The sequence below is a fragment of the Cinclus cinclus genome, chromosome 3, assembly GCF_963662255.1.
Source record: "Cinclus cinclus chromosome 3, bCinCin1.1, whole genome shotgun sequence".
NCBI lineage: Eukaryota > Metazoa > Chordata > Aves > Passeriformes > Cinclidae > Cinclus > Cinclus cinclus.
Genome location: NC_085048.1, coordinates 18,472,039 through 18,488,114, shown reverse-complemented (window position 1 = coordinate 18,488,114; position 16,076 = coordinate 18,472,039). Strand labels below are relative to the sequence as shown.

The window sequence follows — 16,076 nt, the reverse complement described above, 5'->3', positions numbered from 1 at the left end:
CAGTCGTTCTTGAAAGATTTAAAAATAAATAAATCATAAATTTTTAAATAGGGATGGGTAGGAAAAGATACTCACAACTCTGATTTTGTTCTGTAGCAAATTAGTTCTTTCTCTCTTTACTGTCAAGAAAACGGATGCAACTAATGTGCATATTCACAATTGAAAACCAGCGCAGAATAATCACCTGTGTTTTACCAGAGTGCCTTAAGCTTCCTTTAACTCTGACACATCAGAACCTCTCCCATAGGAGCACCCAGCTAGGGTACCCCTTATGCTGGGCATGCATCAGTGCAGGGTTGAGCTCTCAGCAGCAAAGACCCTGCACCTGAAAACAGGGGTGAGAGTGAGGGCTCTGAATGAACAACAACTGGACAGGTAAACTAAGAAGCCAGTATATAAGTGTGGTTCCCCATCACTGCAGTTTTAGGGACTTCTTTCCTCAGGGCAGGCAACCTCATTGATGCACTGCATGTGAGCTTGTATTATATTTATTATGCCAATAAATAACATCCAGCGTCTAAAATGCCATTGACCTTTCTAAAGAATGCACATTTTGTCTCTTCAATTCAAAAAGTTCTGCAATACAGGATCAACATCAAGCCAAAGAATGTGGAAAACTGAAGGAATTACTGCATCTAAAAATAACATCTAAATTTAACTCAAAAGCTTTTATTCCTTGTAAATCTATGTGTCACTCTTCCCCCTACACTAGGCAGATTTTGTTGGAATATATTTCCAACTGTTTTGTACTTCCCACTTGTTTCCAATAGTGATAGGCATATTAGATTCCAACAGACTTAGAGGTGTCAGAATTTATATGGATAGTTGTTCTTGTAGAATGCTGAGGTTTCAGACAAAGCAACAGCCCTTCCTTCCACTTCATGGAAAATCCCAGGTTGCCTCAATGAAAAAGCTGCAACTCTTCGAATGGAATTAATTTTCTGCATCCTGAGGTTAACAACAAGCTGCAAGAACAGATAAGTTAGCTACTTTCTGACTGTCTCCAGCTTCTCCTGCTCCTGGCAAAGAAAACTCAAAGGAACAGGGGACTTAGGACTCCTCTGATATTTATCTCCCCATTCCTCAGGAGGGGAGACAGCCTCAAGGCAGGCAACTGGGCGTTCCTGTCTCTTGGGAGAAGTTGTTTTCTTCCTAGGAAGAGTAATGCAAGTGGCTACTGGAAGACATTCAACCTTAAAGTACCCAACCTAATGACATTCAGAGAAGGGAATGTCTGGGAACAGATTATTGCTGCCCTTTTCTTCTATGTCATGTCCATCCTGACACAGATATCAAAACTATAAAGAAAAAGCAGTTTTGGAGTTACTACTCATTAGGGAACAAGTTACCTGACAGAATGCATCAAGAGAATAACAAAAGATTAATAATGAGCATTATACTTTATACACTTTTATTATATGCCATAGCTTGACTCAATCAATACCAATCATCTCTTACCCCACATTGCAAAAGCAGAACTGAATTAAGCAATACTAGCCTACAACTTCTTCCTCTGCACATATATTTTCTTCTTTCTCTACATTTTCTACATTCATTAAATTGATTGGCCATCTTAAAAAAAATAAATAAAAGCTTGGAAAACTGGATTGCTTAAAATTATGGATCTATCTGAAATTTCCAAGTAAATCTCACTAGTCTTGTGTGTTTGTCAGTATTTTAGAGTTCCAGTGGCCTCAGGAGATCACATCTATTCTGCATTGTCATGCAACCTCTTCCTAGCAGTTATAATATCGGCAGCATTAAGCCAACAATCAATTAGAGAGAACTCTTCTGAATCTCTCTGTAATTATTCCATCCTATTGACATAACACTGAAGATACCAGAAAAAAGTATGAAACATCTTTAGACAGAAAAATGTTTTTACACACTTCTATGTTGTTCATAATGCAAAAAAGGTAATTTCTGAATAAAATCGAAGGCAATTCTATCCTTCTTCAGTCTTCACAGTGTAATGCCATTTTTAAAATTATAATTCGAACCTGATTTTTCTATTTTGAACATGTTTCAGTTAACATTCTTGCTTTTATTACCCCACACAAACTAGCCATACCCAGGCCATATTAGCACCATTTGGGCCACAGGGAGAGCAGCTGGGCTGCCCAGTAACACATAATAGCAAATGGGAATTCTCAAGGGGCCTTTCCTCAGCTCAAACACAAAGAACAACACCTTTGACCTAGTGTGTAGGTCAAAAAAAAGTTCAAACATTTGATTACTCTTGCCAAAGTAGAATGAAAATACCAGAATTATCTCTAAAATTTTAAATTAAATACAAACCCGCCTTTAAGGGATAACAGATGGTTTAGAATATCCACACGATAAATACTTAGCATAACGACTCAATCGAGGGGACAGTAATTATAAACTAATTTGTGCAAATTAAAATTGCAGACATTTCTGTGGTAGACCATTTGCTCTGGCAGGTGGGTGCAGTAGCCCAGGGAAGCCCAGAGCAGGGACCGGTGGCACTCACATCCCTGGCAAGCCTGGAAAGGAAGGAAAGTAGAAGGCAGCTTCTTCTCAAGAAGGGGCACTTAAAGTTCTCTGTTTGCCCAAACCTGCCCCTTCAAGCAGTGTCACAGAGTCAGATTATTTTATGGTTTTCTCTATGGGCAGGTCCTTTTTGGTGTGGCCCCAGGGGCAGATCAGCAGGTTTGCTCAGGAGGCAGCTCCTCCTTGTGCCACCCCTCAGACATCACAGAAACAGGGAAATTATTCAGAGTAAAACCAAATATTCTCCCCTTGCTTATTTTCAGCTAACTCTGAGAACTGATGAAGCTCACAGGCAGAACTGGGCAACGACTGCTGGACAAAAGAAAGCCAAGACCCCCTCACAGGGTGTTTCTGAATTGTTATTTGTGGGGGCTTTTTGTTTTGTTTTTTACAGCGAAGGGGTACAATTTCTGTTTTGTAAATTAAAAAAGAAAATTGGAAAAAAAAAAGTAGGTATACACTAGCACTAATATACTAAATAGACCAGCTATTAAATACACTAGACTATTTTCTTTTAATATGCAATCTAAATAGCTTAAAAAAGGACTACTATCTGCAGCCAAATATATTTTTTTAAATCTTAGTTTCAATTAGCAACTATAGCTACCAATTAATTTCCAGCTTTGAATAAAAGATTCTTATAATGTTTCTACTACTGAAAAACACATATCTACATGACTTCAAAATGTATAAATTAGTAGTATTCCGCTTGATTAAGACCACTGCTGTCATACATTTGGTTTAAAAGCCTGTGCAAAAATTCTTTCCCAGAAATATTAATTACCAAATTTTAAGTTCAACTGCAAAAGAACCCTCTGGACCCACAGTTAAACTTCATCATTGTTCTAAGAGTGGTCAGAAGTACGGATACACCCTTTGATCCAAAGGCATGCAAACACCAATTTATGACATTCAATTTAAGACACTTCAAGAACTGAAGAGGCTGAAGACTGCAAGCCACAAACAATTCCTTGTGAACATTCAGAGGGAAAAATAAGTAAATTAAAGATAATGAAAACCCCTCATCTAAGGAATCTGGGTAGCACAGATATTACTGTGTTCAATAGGAATTCAAAATTTTACCAGTATTGAAAAGACAAAGCTAGTTTGAATTCAACTTGATATTGTTATGTGATGAGTACAGAACCACAGCTAGTTCTTATTTCTTTCTGTGATGAATAAGGGATTATAGACACATGCCATGGAGTTATAAAACTGGCCTACATTGTATACCTGAGTGTGGGGGCTGTACACAAGTCACTTGCCTACCTCTCATATCTGAGTGCTGTCCACCTTGAAACTTCATCAAAACCAGAAAATTTCCCCTGTACTATCTGAGGTGTTTGGCAATCCCATAAATTTCCTCAAAAGACAACTCTATCTTACACCTACCAATGGATATATATCTTTTATACAGACATGACCAGTATAAAGGCTGACAATGAAGGCTGGTTTATTTTGTTGGGTTTTGTTAAATAAACCCTGCTTTCAGCCAATTAATTACTGTTCACTTGGAAATCTCTAATGATTCCCAGACTCTTTTAACATATTTTTTCTCTTTCCACATCTTATATTCAATTATTCCCATGCAAGATGTATCCAAAATGTTTAAGTAAATAGAGGATGTCAAAAAGAAAACATCTACTTCACAAAGTACACAAAGTTGACATAGTATAAAACATCCAAGAAAATACTCATATCACAATGGAGGACTGGAGGATTTGCTAGCTAAGTTTTCAAAACTGTTGGTTATTGAATCAATAAAAATGTTTCATCATGTATTAACATTTTAGAAATTTCAAGTGATTTAGATTATCAAGAGAGGACTCAGAAAAAAATATAATATCCTGAGTTTTAAAAATTGGTTTAAACAAATTATAAATGTTACCATACTAAGAAGGGTATTTACAGACCTTTAATAATTGTCTGGTAGACATTATTTACACACCTGACAACTATGTCTCCAATCTACAAATTAACGTGCTTTAGCTATACATAAAAGTCTAACTAGGAAACATTTTAATTGATTTTACCCCCTACACAGATGCCATTGCATTTACTTAAGCTTTTCCCAGGGCAATAAAATTAAATCAGGAAGTTAATGCCTTGAATCTGGCCAGAGCAAGCCACCAACTCACCAAATCAAATTGCTCTCACTGCTATTACAGCTTTGTAGATCTCTTTGCCTAAGTTTCTCCTTTTTCTGGGACTTTAATTCAATTACCTCAGCCCTTTTTATTGGAGACAGAGAACCTTACCAAAGTCAAACATCTGAATTTTCTCATTCAGTTTTCGTCTGTAACAAATAAATATGACCATCTCTCAAATTTCTTAGAGAGTTTATCAAAATGCCATCAAACCAAAACTTCTTGCTTGAATTCAAATTAGCTATTGTCCCAAAGAGTGCAAAATACCCCTTAAAAGGTATCCTGCTTTGATAGGCTATGTACTTCTTAATAGACATAAGTTATACCGTCATAGTGCTGCTCTAGTTTTTTACTTGATCTTAGAAGACAATGTAATGTGGCATTTATTTACATTCGAGTTTTGAATGGCCTACTAGAGTTATCTGTGCATCAGAAGACACATTGTCCCACATATTTTTCAAAATATTTTGGAAATATTGGGGAAAAAAGTTCTCTCTCCTCTCTATTCAAACATGACAATAATTTAAAGACTTGAATATTAATGACTGATTTAATCTGATTATCATGACAATCTATCATTAAATAGAAGTCACCACAGGACATTAATTTATCTGCACTGAATTTCATGCTGACCCAATCACAATGCTTATACTGCTTAGAGATAAATATGCAAGAACTCATTTATTCTTTATTTTTTCTGCAACAAAGAAAACCAGCAGCAAAAGGGCTAATAAAATGCTATTAAATCCAGCCTGGCTAACACAGTGCAAAGAACTTAACATTCAGCAGTCACCATCCTGTTTACCAAAAACAGTCATTAGTGAAGGTAACGCTGCGCACCAAGTATTTTTCCTTTTTCAGACCAGCCAGGCAATGAGCATGTTGTAATAAGTGATTTAAGGGGAAAGAATGCTGAAAGAAAATGTTTCCGAAAGATACAGGGAGTGGCAATTGGAAAGAGAATAAAAAATCTGAATGTTAGAACAACAGATCACAACAAGAAAGGGAGCAAGGTCACAGGCAGTAAAACTAATTTGGAGTTAAATCCATTTGCTCATTGTTTTTCTTAGAAAAACTTAAAAATACAACTCAGAAAAAAAAAACTAAGAGAAAACACTACATTGCACAAAACTTCACACTTTTATTCTACAAACCATCACATGGTTTCAAGAAACCTCACCAGCCTCTGTACAAACTCTTCAATGTCCTAATCTTTGCATATCTTCGTAAATACAGATTAAACAAAAAGACATGAGGATGAGAGACCACATTAATCATTCCTTCGTGTGTCTCTCAAGATTTTGGGACTCTTTGTTATTTGTAGTAAACATTCAATTTTCTGTTTAAAAGAATCACTTGACTCTCATTAGCAGCAGTAATAATTCCATACCAAAAAGAAATCAAATTTGGCAGCCTGATAAGCAAAGGAAGGAAAAGGAAATATTTGAGTCATTCTGTTCCAGCTCAGTCAGCTCTGATTGCACCATCTCTATGGATTGTCTTGAAACCCTGCCCACATTTGCAATAAGAAAGCCTTTAAAGTTATTTTTGTTTCGGTTTGGGGTTGTTTTTTTTATTGAATCCAAATGGAAAAAATTATAAAGACAATTTAGCTCAGTTGTTTCTCTGTATCTATATACATGCATTATGTACAGCATGTGCATATATAAATATACAGACACACACATACACATAAGTATTTAAAATACTAACTTCTTTTTATGCATAAACTTCACCAAAAAGACAAGAAACTATAAATGTTTAGATTGTGTGATACAGATTTTAAATGTCACCTTTATAAGTGGATCTTTTCTGTAAGTGAAGACTTATCCTATAAACACTTTGGCTTGCTGGAAAGAGACTCAGCAAATGTCCATGTCCAGGAAAAATCACAAGCCTGGGGATTACTCTTGTATACAAAGCTATGTGTAAGTTCTGCAAGATGAGATCTGGACTGTACAAAATATTTGATCACAAAATATTGTAAACAAACTACAATAAGCTTTGAAAGTCTCAGAAATTTGAATCCAAAAAAGAAATAATTGAAAAAGTATCATATTAAAACATAAATTGAGATGGATTAAAATTTAATTGTTTTTTCAGTTGTTCAAAGTAGAATTAGAGTCTCAAAACATTACCATTTTCATTTTACCCATTATACACAGTAAAATATTCCTGTAAAGGCCATTTTGTAATGTAAAAAAAAAAAAATAATATGCAATTTTAAACATAATGCACTTTTTTCCTTCTTTTGTTATTTCCTGAATAGCTGTCTGCTATTTTTTCATGTCATAATAGTAATATTGATTTCTTCTATTGTATAATGTTGTCTTCTTTCTGCAGTTTCCTTCTATCTTCATGCCAAGCTCTGTTCTTTACTGGCTATATTTCCTGATTTTCATTTCTGCAAGACTTTCAACCTTTCAATTTAAACTCAGCTTACTTGCAAGGCAATCCATATGCATATGTGACAAGCCTAACATTTATTTAACACCTAAATGACAAAGTTTTCTGCAGGCTAATGACATCCCCATGTCATCTCTTAAAAAGCACTGCCTCACCTGGGGGAGAAATCAGTAGGGGCTACTCAGAAAGTGGAGGAGGTTAAAATATTTACTATTCATATTTTTCTCTTAGGCATGTGTTTACCACAGTTTTAGGTGAGATACTCCTCTCCATGTGTTTCAGATCCAGACACTCCTGATGATATAAGAATAGGCATCTCCCTGTTATTTTTCCACCAGCTGCCTTTGGGAATTAAGAGAAAGAATATATTTACTCAAGTCCAAGCATCCATTTCCTACTCTTTCCAATACGTAATCCCATGTTTGTCTCTGCTACACAAAAATTTCTTATTCACTGTCCCTCACGCCCCTAAATTCCCCAGAGTAATGCTGAAAATTCATTTAACTAATCATTTTTAATTACGTTGTTTGGGAAAATTGAGTAACAGCAGAGACACTGAAGTTCTCTGTTAAACAGAATCAGAAAATCAGAAAAATGTTTAAAACTGAGATTTTGAACTGGGGATGTAGACAACAACACAAAAGAATCTACTGAGTTGTATAATCCTTACAGCTTTCTAAAACATTTCAGTAGAACAAACAAAAAATCTCGTGCTGACAACAGTCTAAACTCTCAAAGCTTTGGGAATTAGAAGACAATCCTTTAAAACAGCTATAAAGCAAATATTCCACAGTCTAGATGAGCATATGAAGAGATGTTTGCAGTAAATGGAGAATTTTTGTAGTTGGGAAAGGTCACCAGCAGAGTTTTGTGGAGAGCTGTGCTGAGTTCTGCATTGTTCAGTTTATTCCTAAATGGAAGATTGATGATCAACAGAAAGAAAAGTTTTGCTTATGATATTCATCTATTTCAACAAAAACTGCCTAGGAAGAACTGCAAAAAGACCTGCCAACAGTACATGAATGGCTTTTAATATGTAGACCTAATGCATGCATTAATAGAAAATAATGAATATAGAGAAAATTAAACCTCACAAATAAAATGGCAGGCCTAGAAGTGATCATTACTACTTACAGACAAGATCTTAAGCTACCCTTGATTAGTCCATGAAACCTCATACCAGATTTGTCCATATAAATACTGGGCAAAGTTACAATTCCCTCACCTCCACACACAGCAGAATGGTGAAGCAACAGTCCAGATGATGAGATATTAATACCAACCTTCCACTGAGAAGACACCAACTTTGAAAAGAAAGGAATGGAGAAGCTTAGGATCAAAGATCACAAAACCATGGCTGGCACTGGAATGATAAGAGAGTGATCAAGTACTCACTGTCACTCCCAATAGAAAAAAAGGGGAGCACTGAGTGAAGCTAACAACTTTCATGCTTCAAACAGAAGAGCAATTTCCACCATGTAGTTTGTGCAACACTCCTTGTCACTGAAAGTTATAATGTAACTTAATAGCTAAATTAGTTGAAAAAAGAGGTTAAACAATTTGTGGAGGAGAGATCCATCAAGATCTACATCCCCAAAAATCTATCTCTTCCAATTATTATAGGTATGAACAACTATATGCTGCTCTATTCTCTCTACTTGTTCATAAGCTGTGCTTTCCGTTACACTCTAAAAACAGATATCAGGTGAAACAGGTCTTTGAGTTTACTTATTAAAGTTATCTTTCTGTAAATAAACGCATATTTATCATTTTAACATTCAAATGTTAAGTATTTACTGCTCAAAAATACATGTTAGTAAAACAAGATGAAAAGAAGAAATGGTATTTATTCACTGTAATATAAGACAATGTATTCCTCTGATGACAGTGTGTTAAGTGTACAGTAAGCTACTTGCAGTAAATGATGGATATGTTTTTGTTCCATAAGTTTTCCCATTTTTCAGCAAAGAATTTGATGAGGGCTAACATACTGTTGAGGTGACAAAAATATCTTCCCATCAGTGAAGAGAAAACTCACTTGGCTCGAAGAGAAGACTCGTTTGGGCTTTCTGTTGCAGCCCTCAGCAGCTTTGCCTCTGTCCCCCAGTAAATGTCAAACACTATCAGTGCTGTGCCCTTCTGCCCCCTGCTAATGACCAAACACATTCTGCAAGCGCTGCAAATGTCTCCTTAACACACTCATGCCTTGGTCCTGGCTCATTCCATCAGCAGCACAACCAGACTGCCTGGGAATGGCTTCAGCAGGCTTTACATCCTACACACCCTGCACAGCTGCTTTGCTGGGAAGGATTGGTGCCTTCTGCAGTATCCACTTGATTTGTTGGGGATGGGGCTTAATAGAGAAAATATTCTCCTTTTAGCAGCAAGTTACATACTTTGAAAGTTATTTTTTTAAAACTGCTTATGACTCCTTTGCCTACTCTTTGCAAGTAGTTTCTTCCTGTCAAAAATTCTATGAAAACATTCTTATCTGAAAAATACTTTAAAATTTGGTTTAGACAAATAAACATCAGCATAAAGATACAGATATTTAATCTCCTTTTATTGTCAACAGAAGACTAGTCAACACACTTAGGCTGGAGAAGGCACAAATAAATTAATAAACTGCCTAAACAGTAGCTAATTAATTCAAGTTTCTGACCAGTGGTGTCTGCTGTTGATTTAGATGTCCTAGGCTGAGAGCAACCAGCTATGACACAGACCCAATAGGGACCTAATCTGAGATTAGAATTTATTATTTCAAATAAAGGTGTCCCCTTTTGAGTGAGCCAAATTCTGCTCCAGGTACTTTGAACAGTACTGGCTGAGTTGCTACTTGTTAGAAGGGAAATTCGCAAACCAAGTACAGATATACGCTCCTTGCATAAAGACTTAAATGTAGGTGTTTTAATCTCAAATTGTATTCTCGAATTGTTCATAAAATTTCTATGAAGGAAGACGTAAAGACAATCTTTATTGAAATAATCTTGTGCTTTATCCCCTGTTCTGTGCCATTCAAGCAAATCATCACTGGCACCAACCACAGTTTGCTGCCCAGCCAGGAGTGTCAATAGCTGTGTCAGTATTAAGTTATTATCAAACCCTTCAAATAAATCCTCAGTATCTGTACTTATTTTTAAACATTAAGTAAGTACAAATCCCTGTATCTTGAATAAAATCTTCTGGTGTGCTATCTCTTGGCTAACTCCTACATGCAAATTGATGTTCACCCTTGAAGTGATCAAGTTTACTCACAGTCCACATTTGAGAATGCAATCCTTCATCCTTCACAGTAATGAGGTATGTTTATTTTATATTGCCTTAATTTTAATCTACTGGAATTTTTCTAAAAATCAAAGATCTAATCAAACACAAGGACCTTGTATTTTTCAGATGAAAATGGGATGGTTTTTTGCTGGCTGAAAATGCATCATTTCAAATAGCATATCTGCAAACAGCATGAAGTAAAATTTCTAATACGATAGCCCAGAGACTCCTGCATATCACCCATTTCATTTTCCTAAATGCCTCTGCTAAGAGATATAATGTTAGCACAAATCAACAATGAAATGAGAAATATCATTACATTTCCATCACCCCTACCTCTCTAGTGATTCGCATATTCTCCAAATAGATGTGTGATTTGTGTAATTTAGTGTTGTGGGGTTTTTATTAGTATTAAGACAGATATTCTTGAGAAGCCTCAATAATGGTTTTCACTGGCATTATGAACATGCATTAGATTCCACCAAAAGTTCTTACTGAGAGATGAAAAAAATGTAAGTACTTCTTACTCAGCTATCTAGAAAGTCACCATATAATTAAATTAACACTTCTCCCTTTCCCTTTGACATCCACAGTACAAACCAGAAAATGAAATACATTGATAAATGAGTAAATAAAAAAGTACACACCCTAAACTATCCAGTGTTGAGAATATATTAGAATAACGTAACAAAAGCAGTAACAAACAACACAGACTGTTGCCTTCAATTTCATTTCAGAGTCTACCTTCAAAAGCTATTCAGCTGGAATGGCTGCAACTTAAGAAGTCCTATTATGGTTTATCTCTTAAAATTACACTCGCATGTTGAAAAGGTGTTTTATGCATAGCAGACATGCAGGTGACCCAAAGTAACAATCACACAGCAAATACAGAATTACTTATTTCAAAATTAAATCTTCTCTTCAATAATTTGCATGTCATTGCAAATTAAGTCCACTTTCTTTCGCGACAACTATTTTTGTCAATCATTACCTTTTCTGCTATTAACAGAACATTAGTTTCTTTTCTTGTTCAGTCTGTTAAACTAAAGTGCAGTAAATATGATTTTGTTTGTACAGCTAGCAAGAAATAAGAGAGCAATGAGGCGCTGCCAAGAAAAACTGTGAACAAATTTCACTATTGGTCTGAGTATGTGTAGCTAGTCCAGTAGACAGGTTTGGATTTGGATCGTGTTTAGATACAAATAGTAACATATTGATTCAATATTCAAGGTCTCCTAACAGAATTATCAACACCACATACTATAAATTGCTCTAGAACACAGAAATCCCTTGAAAAAACAGGACACAATTATGGGAGGAGGAGACAGCAAGAGGGGATACCCAGAATTTTATGTTCCTCAACTGTTTAAATGGTTTAATATAAATACATTTCAGCAATTTCTGTACATATAAGCACTCTATATTTAGTCAGAGATGAAATTAAATTCCCCATGATTGTATTTACAGCATTAAGTAATTTTTCAAACAATTTTGTACATGAGTTTCCATTTTTAAAGGAATTCTTTTTGCACAGGACTGGGATGTTGGCCCTAGTCCAAAAAAGAGACCAGGTAACAATCTCATTCTGGGTGAAACCACATGCTTATGCAAGGCTCCATGAGTTCTTTCAAAGCTGGCAGAATCCACCCTGCAGAAGCAATCTAAACCATGGATCCCAGCCTGCAGCAGGGAAGGGGAAGTGCCAGAAAGTGGGAAAAGCAAGGGAGAGTGAGAAAATGTACAGCCAGAAGTAGCACTGGCAAGGTCAGCAACTAGTAATGATATGAACAGTTTTCAAAAGAGAGCCTGAGGTTACGAGTAGACATTTTTGGTATGTGGGGGAAAACACTTAGCTGCACTGTTGGTCTGGGCCCCATGCTGTTTTAGTCCATGTAACAAACTTTTTGTGAAGTACAGCAAATTCAACTCAGCTTCCAAAATGGGGCATTTTTCAGAATCAATACTCAGCAAAATACTTATAAACAAGGAAAAACTCAGGACAGTATTTTTTTACAAAATTACTATGCACAGTCAATCTATGTTGTAAGTAAGAAATAAAACAGATGAGAATGGGGAATTTATCAATGCCAGTAAAAATGGACTTAACCCATCAGCAATACACTTGCAGGAAATCTTGCAGGATTTCCTAAATTTTTGTTTTAAAGGGGAAGGTGATTGATTTAAATCAACTTATTATTTTTAATTATCTAACTATCAACACCACTACTAAAGAAAATACATTTAATATACAGGCATCACTTGAAAGACAAACATTGAGTCAAATCAGAGATTAAATAACTGCTTATTTTCATGCTTAAAAAAGAAACTGTTCTTGAGTGTAGAAAGCCCTCTGTGGGTGATGGGCTACCTTTGTGCAGTGTTAACACTGTAGTGTAGAACTACAGTTCAACATTTCAGGTAAGTAAAAAAAAAAAAAATAGCGGTAATTCAGTGAGTACTCCAGACATGTTATAGTTATTCTGAAAGCATGTCCTACAGCTAAAAGTAGGCAATTCATATAAAACAGGTAAGATATTTGTGTGTGATTGGTACCTTCAAACTGCTGATTACTAAACAAATTGTACCATTGCTCTTTGTCCCAAAGAACTCATAATGCCCAACTATCTTCTGACCCAGCTCCTTTCCATTTGCAGCCGTTCAGCAGACCCGTAGCAGGAGTCTCAGAAAATGCACAGATGTAATACTGCCTATTTGATTTCTAATAGTTCCCCAGTCAGTTGTCCAGAAAGGATGATACCCATTACTAGATGGCAAGTAAGGTCACCACTAGGTTTTGACTAATGTTGGTCATCCACTGGCATATTTTGAAAACGACCATTCTTTGTCAAGCTGAAAACATATTTTTAACTTCTTTTGCATTATTTCTGCAGCATGGTAGTTTGCATTATACCAGAATGATAATTCAGATTTGGGATACAAGACAACTTGATATATTAGTGGGGTTAGACGAGTATAATGCTTGCATTGTTCACACATTCTCCTCTGACTCACTGCAAGATTATAAATACCCACCATAAGAGGAGCTCCACCCTGGTGAGGTTTAATCTAATACTTTCTGCTGTTGCAGACCCTTCTACCTTTAAGGAGAAACCAAGCCATTAAGACTTGACTTCACACTCTAAGACCTATTTTTTTTTTTTTTTTACATTTAGATGATTCACAAAACTAGCTTTACACGGTTTCCTGTAAATCTCAAGGCAAAAGGTGTTCTGTAAGTGTACTTTGTTTCAAATGTAAGAAACATTAACCACCCACTTCCTGTACTGTTCCCTAAAAGGTTTACAAGTACTGCAAGACTAATCCCATTCTGCCAAAAGCCTGCACTTCTTGCCAAAGAGGGACTCAGTTAAAGCTAAATGACTGTAGTCTTCACATTAAATAATACTTGGAAGCTGAAACACAGCAAGGCTTTATAGACCCCTTTTGAAAATATCTGACAAATTTATGACAGGAGGCCCCCGCAGAAAATTCCCAGGGCCAAGCTCTGCTCAACTTCCACAGCTGCGTGTGTGTAAGGAAAGGGCAGGGCTGGTGCCAAGAGCTTTCCGAGCCCAAGTAACATATAAGCAGGTCAGTGGAACAAATCCGTTCCTCTTAGTACGCCACGAAACCAAATAGCGTGTGATGTTCGTTTGGAAGTTTGCCTTTATTGCAGGGAAATATGCCTGGAAAGGTAACTGTTTCAGTCAAATCAATGTGAACTAAATGTCAACCCTTGTCAATACTGAAATTTATACCAAAGCAATCCCACCCAAAACAGTGACCAGAGGAACGGCCGGGCTCTTCAACTGACACGTTTGCGCCTGAACTAAAAACCTGGTTGTTAACTAATGTTCTTAAATCTCTGTAGGAATCTGAACAGGGTTAGTTTTCAGCAAGCCCAGGGTTTGGGTCCCGGTTTGCTGGTGCGTCCCCAGCACGTCTAACAATTGAGCAGAAAGTGCCACCTACGTCCCTGTCGAAACCCCTGCCGCCTGAATACGCTTTTAAACAGGATACTAAGGAAGTACCGTAATCCTTCTAGAGACAACTAAGCTGGGACACAACGCCCGCAAGCTAACCAGAACATCCACATCTAGGAGCGCCGCAGAGCCGGGGCACCGCTCCAGTCCCCCGACCCCGCGCCGCCGGAGCCGGGCAGGAGCTCCGGAGCCGGGCACGGCCGGACCGCGGGGCCGAGAGAGCAGCGGGGCCGCGCAGGGACGCCCGGGCCCCTCGGGCAGAGCCACCGCCGCCGCTCCGGCCCCCTCCCCCGACCGCAGACAAAGAGCCGAGGCTCCGCCGCCGCCACCCACCCCAGTGCCTCTCACCCCAGGTATCCATCCCCTCCTCCGCCTCCTCCTCTGCCCTCCCCCCCTTCCTGCCTCCCTCCGCCCCCTCCCTGCCCCGGGCCGCCGCGGCAGCCCCCGCCGGGTACTCACAGGATGGTGGTCTGGGGGGACACGGCGGGGACGCTCTCCAGCATCAGATGCATGCAGCGCACGGTGGTGCGGAAGCAGAGGCAGCGGCTGGGGCACCACACGCTCCCGCGCTGCGGCGGCGGCGGCGGCTGCGCGGCGGCGGGGGGGAAGAGCCCCCCACTGCGGAGCAGCAGCAGCAGCAGCAGGCAGAGCCCGGGGACGGCCGCCGCTTCGCGCCGGGCCATGCTGCCGGTCGGAGGGAGAGGAAGAGGAGGAAGAGGAGGAAGAGGAGAAGGGGCTTCTGCGGATCCGCGTCGCGCCCGCTCCGCTCCCGGCCGCGGCTGCCGCTCGGGTCGGCGGCGGGGCGATTCCCGGCCCCCGCGCGGGCTGGAGGAGGGGACGGTGATGGGCCCGCCCCGCCCCGGCCGGCCGAGGGATGGGCGGCCGCCCCCGCGGGGCTCCGCGCCCCCCCGGCCGCTGCTCCGCCGTGCCCGGAACGGAGAGCCTGAAGGCACCCCCTGAGCGGGACGACAGCTTGTACCTCGAGAGAGGAGAGAAGGAAGGCAAAATGAGGGGAGTGGAGCAGGGGAAAGAAGGGGTAAGGAGAGGAAAGGAGAACAGAAAGCACAGAGAAAAGATGAGGACAAACAGATCGGGGAAAGAGAAACCCTTATGGGAAGAAGCAAGTCCAACAGGCCAATTTCCATTTCTGCCCTGCTTTGAAAACCACGTACACAACCCTTGGACTATCCCCTGTGAGTGCTGCAGCTTTGACTGCTGAGCCAGAACAATCTGTTGGATTTGTCCTGAATGACTTTCTGGTGATGGTTTTGGGTAGGTGAGTGCACAGGCAAGAAGGTATAAGAGAACCCACTAGAATGTCACGTAGGATAATGGTTGCAGCACCAGTTCACATGATCTTAACACTTTCTCAAAACAAATCTTGCCTGAAAACAAAAAACTAGATTGCCTTTGAGATTTTTAACATTTCCCTAAATTCTTATGTGATGTCAGTCAGTCCTAAAGCAGATCAACCTTATCTCCAACCCTTTGCCTATCTCAGGCGAGCACTGGCACATCATTTCTATGACAATTACAATGATCACAACTAACCTATCATGTCCAACAACACATTCTCTTATGGATATCAGCACCTCCAGTTCCACCCCAGAAATAAGCCATGGCACTTTTGCAGCATTGCCTGAGTATCTTTTTATTCAAGAAACAATGTAGAGGCCTTTCTTGCCTAAAACTTAACTACAGTAATTAATGGAACAGGTTGCTCAAAGAGGCTGTGGAATCTCCCTCACTGGAGATAACT

At 39.0% G+C, this 16,076-nt stretch overlaps 1 protein-coding gene across 1 annotated transcript in view; it reads right to left on the bottom strand.

Moving 5' to 3' along the window:
- PXDN (peroxidasin) overlaps positions 1-15,000 on the bottom strand; it is an 80,856-nt gene extending 65,856 nt beyond the window's left edge. Inside the window, exon 1 of the mRNA XM_062488517.1 lies at positions 14,777-15,000. Within this exon, the coding sequence (XP_062344501.1) occupies positions 14,777-15,000 (224 nt within the window). The remainder of the gene's footprint in view (positions 1-14,776) is intronic.
- Between the last annotated feature and the right edge of the window lie 1,076 nt (positions 15,001-16,076).